Here is a 6,487-nt window from a genome sequence, read left to right on the forward strand (position 1 = left end):
CTTTAAAAGCATAAAATACTTATCCTTCAAAACTTCTGTCAAACCTTTCAAGAGAAACTAGATTCCCCCATTCCAGATGGAATCCCATAATATGATCCTCCCTTTCCAATAAGCACAAACAGCACAAGTCTACAGATTTATATTCTCTTTTTAAACCAATTAATCTTGAATTCCTTTACATGACTCTCACTGCTTCACCTAGCTGCTTCATTCTACAGCCTGCTATTAGAGCACACCCAGGGGAAGCAAAACATACAGGTTAACTGGTTTAGGCTTAGGCAAGCGCTCCAATTACAAGTCTGTTTATATAAAAATGCACAGCAGTACTGTATTTTCCTTCTTAAACACATTTATCCTACTGTATGACACAGATCACAGCAGATTGTTAGAAACAAAGTCTGTAATACTCCCTCTGAAGAGGTGCCTGATTTCATACATCTTTGTGCTTGCATTCTGCTAGACTGGATAACTCTTGAGAGCTTCCATCTGGGCATAAAAACTAAGTACTTCAGAGAAGTGACCATATTATACCCATTCACTGTATCTAAAACTTTATGCACCCAGAATTTAATCTCTGTCATCCTGAATTTCAGGCAAATTTAGTAAGATTGCAATTAAATTAAGAGCTTCGGATAGTCACAAACCAATCAGGGCGTCTATCAGAAGCCAATCCCAAACGAAATAAGACTCGTGCAAGACAGTCGGGCCAGAGTCACTTACCCTCTGGTTATTCGAGACTATGAAATATCTGCCCAATACAATTTCCCAAACCAATTCACAACTGATAGGGCAATTGTGCCAACTCCAAGGGTCAAATCAGCCCCTCTCTCCCACCATTCTGTAGCTGCAACAGTAGCTCCATGACATTTTTAATATTGAATGCAGTGTCTTAACAAGTCACCCTTAAAACATTCACGTACCTTAAGTAGTTTAATGAAAAACAAACAAGAAGTGACAACTGCACTAAGCCTCACAAAAAGCTGATTAATTTCATAAAAGTAACAACCTCTTTAGGCGGGGCATTATCCCACCTAAAATTCTTACAAACTGAGGGTTTGCAAAGTTTATTTATAAATTTAAAGAGTGTTATTTAACCTAAGCATTAAGCATGGCTTCTGATCTGCATCTAATAAATACCACTAACAACCAAAATTACTATCAAAGCAGTTCTCATCTATAAAGCTTAGAAATCAGTAAAAACTTTTTAGAATACCAGTGCTGAGATACCCATAAGTGTATCTCCAGATCTACTTCTTTGTGTCTGGCTAACTGGAATGATATTTTAACATATTTTCTGTAAGAAAAAGAAGACAATAAATCCTGACTTATTAGGGTTAGACAAAACTTCATCATTTGAGTGAACTCATCAGATTCACAACTTGATCAACAGTTGTTGACCGAAACCAGACGTAAAAACAAGAGTTTCTGTGTCTTATTGCCAATGCACAAGAAACTGAGGGCAAGAATAAATTAAGCTACTGGCACAAACATAAAATCAGAACATTTTATTATGTATGTAAAACCACTCTTACTGTAATGAGGTCATTCCTTTTAACCATTCTTCCTTGGTAAAAAATCCCATGCTTTCAGCCTCTAGTTTCCAGGCTAAAACTAACATAATAATCTAGGGGGAAAAAAAAAAAGTGGGGGAGAAAAAGGAGTCAGTACGTAACAAAAGGCTGATATCTAGATGTCCCAGAAGAATAAGCATTCAAACATTCTAGCAACTGTTGTACATGCTTGCACTTTATATTAGTTAGCATTTAATAATTCAGCTAAGTGTCATCTTTCTCAGTTTCAATTTCTGAAAATGCAGTATTGCTATAATAAAACAACCAAAGAGCCTCACACAGCCATGAATAATTAATGTATTCAGCTGAAATACCTCAGAGCAGCTCCTAAAAGCAGGAAGATAAACAACTTTGCTTGCTGAAGTTAAAGAGTTTTACAGAGAACTTAATCTTATCCAATACCCCCTTTTAACGCGTTATTAGTATCATTCAAGAAACCTACATTTTCAGGCTCAACACCGATGTCTTCGCAGAACTTTTCCATTCCTTCAGGCCCCACAACTTCATCAGGACCTTCAAAGCCAAAAAGAAGCCACTAAGTAAAATCCACTGCTCACAAGGGTTACACACAACAATGATCAGACTATATTGCATACAAGCTATCTTTGAAAACACTGAATTACACTATTAAGTAGCTTTTATGTTAGAACCATTTTACCAACTGCAATGCGGAGACATGCATATTACATATGAAGTAGCATTATGAACTAAAAGCAAAACTAACCCACAACTTTCATGTTGTGCATCACCTCCCCACAACAGCAGACAAGCTATTTTAGGTTGCGTATGCAAGTTTTCAAAAGACTCTACTGAGTTTCCCATTGACGTAGCTCAACTCCAGTAGCTGAGGTGGTCAATTGTTTTTAAGACAACTTGGGTACCGCTACTCTGTGTTGAAGTTACTCTATAAATAGTGATCTTCAAAGACTTATTTTATCAACAATGAAAAAAATTAATTCCATCTGAGCTATTACAGATATTACTCTTTCAATCATGTTAACATTACGGGGTTGCACTAACACAGAAGAAGATGAACCTTCAAATAATGTAAGGTTAGTTTTATGATGCTGAGTAATATGAGGAGAGTGATTAAAAATAAATCAGAAAAATGCTAAGCATGTTAGCCATGTACAAAGCAGAAAAAGGTTTATGACTGCAATGAAAATAACTTGATTAGGACAACAACACTTAGTGTTACGCTGTCACTTTCCCATTTTAACACAAAGAAAGCCTCTAAAACCCAGCAAAACAGCTTATTTAAGGAGCACGTACAGACACACTCTACAATGCTTTGTTTCTCTGAATCTCTCTCTGGTTTAAGTTATTTCTGCTAAGCCTGTTCCAAAAATTACTGCTACTGGGCAACCAAATATTGTCAGAAAGCCCTTTAACATGCTATTTTGATGTGTCTTGAATCGTTATGTTAACATTATTTTAGTGAGTATGAATGCATGTAAAAGGTAAAGGCTTTATCTTCCAAAACCTGCCATTTTATGATTTTTGTCAAATTTTGCTATTTATAGACAGAACAGTCCTTTTTTTCTTTTTCTCCCCTTGATGATACCTGTCTCCACTTCATCTGTATCCGCTGCTGTTATTGTAAGCAGAATTATTTTTAAGAGTTTGGATAATATACTTTGAATGATTACTCACTGTGAGGTAAGAACATAGTCAATAAAAACTATGAGAATGGCTACTTTTACAGCAAAACAAAATGCAACTGACATTTAAGATCCTCAATCATTACCTCTTGAAAAATGTTGCAAAGAACATTTTGCCTAGGTAAGCAGAGCAAAACACTGCCATCTGGTTTTAAGAAGCCCTTACATAGAATGTTAATGTTACATACAATGTTAAAAAAATTGCAAGTTTAAGTTATGAAGAGAAACACATACAAGCATTCACTGGTAATGACAAGTATGAACTTGAATCAATGACCAGAAATCATAGGTACAATTATATGTGTGTATGTATAATTTTCTCTTTTAATGGAAACATTTAATCTCCTATGGTGTACAGTTTTGCTGGAATTCTGTTTTATGCTAGAAACATGGTATATTTTGATTACTGGTTAACTAACAAAAGTATAACCTCCTACACTCAGTTCTTGACTCAACAACAAAAACAAAATTCACGGGCCTTAAAAAAGAGCATGTGCAGGCACATTTACCAGAAGAAAATTAATGGAGAATTATTATTTTCCTCAGAAAAGACTGCTTACTCCAAAAGAGTATGCCTCAAACCTAAATTAGAAAGATGATTACTGGAATCAGGAGTAGTTCATTACTGTGGAAACATTGCAAAGAAAATATCAGTTCTGATAAGTATATGCCAACCAATTGCCAGCAGATAAATCATCAGCTCATTTCACACTGAGAACTGGCCATTAATGAGTTTTAATCACCAACTAGTAATGATGGACTTCAAGTAGTGACTAGACAAGAAAACAAATTAATAACATTTTACAGATCCTGATTTTCTAACCATATAATTGGTAAATAAATGGTATTAATAGTCTAATAAATTCTGCAAAATACACTGCATATTCACTGAAAGCAACTATTACTTGGCTAGCGATTCTGATTTATTTGAAAGAGGCTACTTCTAACACTTTTGAATGAAACATTTGTTATTTAGCTTATCAAAAATGTTATATACTATCTACTTATACTTAGAACAGTATAAGCATCTATTATTTTATTTTGTAAAACAAGAGGCTTAAATCATGAACTGTTTCATTATCCTATCGACTTGATTGTAAACAAGATCCAGTTAGATGAATAAACTTCTACCTAAACTACGTCTCAATGTTCTGACTTCTTTTGTCCATTTCAAATCAAGAAGTAGAATCATTCTGTATATCCTGGTTCAACACTGTACTGTCCAACATCAGTTATTTTGAAGAATGTCATTTTGAAGAATGCCATGGTTAAGTTATAAAGCATAGAGTAAAGAAAAGTAAAAAAAACCAAATACTGAAAAGACAATAGTAAAGGGTATACTAATTCAAGTGCATGTTATAAGAAAGAAAATATGGACATATTTTTATGTCTACATCAGCATAAAAAGCAAAATGCAAATAATATTTGATGTATTTCTTTGTTTTAAACAAAACCATATAGTTTTAAATATGAATGCATTGCATATTACCTGCATATTCATAAAACCAAGCCAGGCACTTCTTGCTTGAAAAATGTTCCTCTCCACTTATTACTTTACCAGGGGCTTGTGATCTGCAATAGCTTATAGAAACACAAGGATGATAAGTGTTACTTTAATATGAGAAAGGGGAAAGAATTAAAAATTAAATTCCAAATTATTAGTTCAAACTATTTAAACTGTTTCACAAAGTCAATATACATCAACAAAGAAGCTGAGTTTGTTAAAGGGCAACTGTCCGTCATCCTATTTCAACACTCGTTGGAACATAAAATTACCTTGAAATACAACCCTCTCATAGCCCAATTTATTGCAACTATTACTTTGCCTGAAATGCAAAAGTACTGTTATCTTTTTGATATTAGACAAAAAAACCCCACACACAGATGGTCAAAATATCAGTACTCATTAATTCAAATGCGTTATTATCTACTTATATTCATACATAAAGGCATTTAATGTTAGGTCTCCAATAAGCAGCATGATCTTCAAGAGTGCTGAATATGCACAGATCCCCATTTAGGTCAACAGGAACTGCAGAGTTTGACATATTTAAAAACGCCAGGCTATTTATAGTTAAGCATCCAAATTTGGGAAGAAAATCCGGTCATTTTGTTTACATTAAACAGGTACCTCAATACCTGTACATGCTATAGATGTTTGGTACACCTACCAGAATACCAATATGCAATCTATGGTACGATTGCATAAATCTGGTGAAACTGCTCAGCACATACAGCTTCCCCCCAACATTGTCTTCATTATGTGACACACAACCCACTTTGCCTACAAATTGAATTTTCACGATTTATCTTTCTTTAAAAGAATACACAGAATAACTGATTTCTTCCACTAAAAACACTGACCACATTAGTTAGTAAGGAGTTGCAGCACCTTTTCAATGCACACTCCTTTCAAATACAAGTTACAGACTTTTAGAACAAGCTAAGATTATTCCTAAGAATGAGGTGAAAGTTAATCATATGAGAGGATTTAAAATTATGCAGCTCCTACTTCGCAATTTTAAAATGAAAACGTCAAGCAGGAAAATAAATTGTTCAATTCTGAGAGGCGGTGAACAACTTTATCTCCCATGTATCGCTTTAAGCTTCACTGGAAAAGCAAGCAACGCTCTCCAAGATGAAGTCTCATGTGCTGAAAGCCACAACTAAAGATGTACTGTAGACACACATCCATTAAACTGCCATTAAAAACACAAGGCTCTAAAAAGAAACAGAGCTGTACAATATGCTATTGCTTGTTGGTTTTATCCAGTTTAACATATATGCATTTTTAATCACTGGTTTTATTAAAGAATATTACCAATATATTGCTATATAAGAATTCCATGTAAAAAATGCTCAAGTATCTAACATTTTGTGATCAGCTAGTATGAACTCTCATTTACAGCAGTTTTTGCCTAACGATCCATCAGCTTCCTGTAGAGTCTTTGTTTTTTTTTAAAGGAGCTTTCAAAAGATTTTTTTTTTTTTAAAGTAAAATAAATAAAGATCATAAGATTTTGGTCAGCAGTGTTTAAGACAGATGAGCTGAAACTGGAACAGATGCAGAGAAGAGCTTATGATGAGCACAGAAACTGAAAAACGGTACTACAAACCCAAATTCAGCTTGTTTAATTTAACAAAACGAAGTATGAGAAAACACAAGCGCTCACTCCAAACACACTATGAGGCAGAACCGTGAGGGAGGAGTGTTATATAAAGGATAATGCAGGCACAAGAACTGTCGTTAACTGG

General features: G+C 34.4%; 1 protein-coding gene across 1 annotated transcript; it reads right to left on the minus strand.

Moving 5' to 3' along the window:
- Nucleotides 1–1,528: 1,528 nt before the first annotated feature.
- LOC104627791 (DCN1-like protein 5) lies at nt 1,529–5,379 on the minus strand. Its single transcript, XM_010296166.1, has 4 exons — nt 5,372–5,379; nt 4,722–4,813; nt 2,014–2,084; nt 1,529–1,624 (listed from the first exon to the last, which is right to left on the minus strand). Exons 1-4 carry the CDS (start codon nt 5,377–5,379, stop codon nt 1,529–1,531), a joined length of 267 nt encoding a protein of 88 aa, XP_010294468.1.
- Between the last annotated feature and the right edge of the window lie 1,108 nt (nt 5,380–6,487).

The sequence above is a fragment of the Phaethon lepturus genome, unplaced genomic scaffold (assembly GCF_000687285.1).
Source record: "Phaethon lepturus isolate BGI_N335 unplaced genomic scaffold, ASM68728v1 scaffold3081, whole genome shotgun sequence".
NCBI lineage: Eukaryota > Metazoa > Chordata > Aves > Phaethontiformes > Phaethontidae > Phaethon > Phaethon lepturus.

Coding starts and splice junctions, on each gene's coding strand:
- LOC104627791 (XM_010296166.1), bottom strand. Junction 2,085..4,721: donor TTGGTTTTATGAATATGCAG/GTAATATGCAAT, acceptor TTGGCTTTGAAG/GTCCTGATGAAGTTGTGGGG. Junction 1,625..2,013: donor TCGGTGTTGAGCCTGAAAAT/GTAGGTTTCTTG, acceptor TTTTCCCCCTAG/ATTATTATGTTAGTTTTAGC.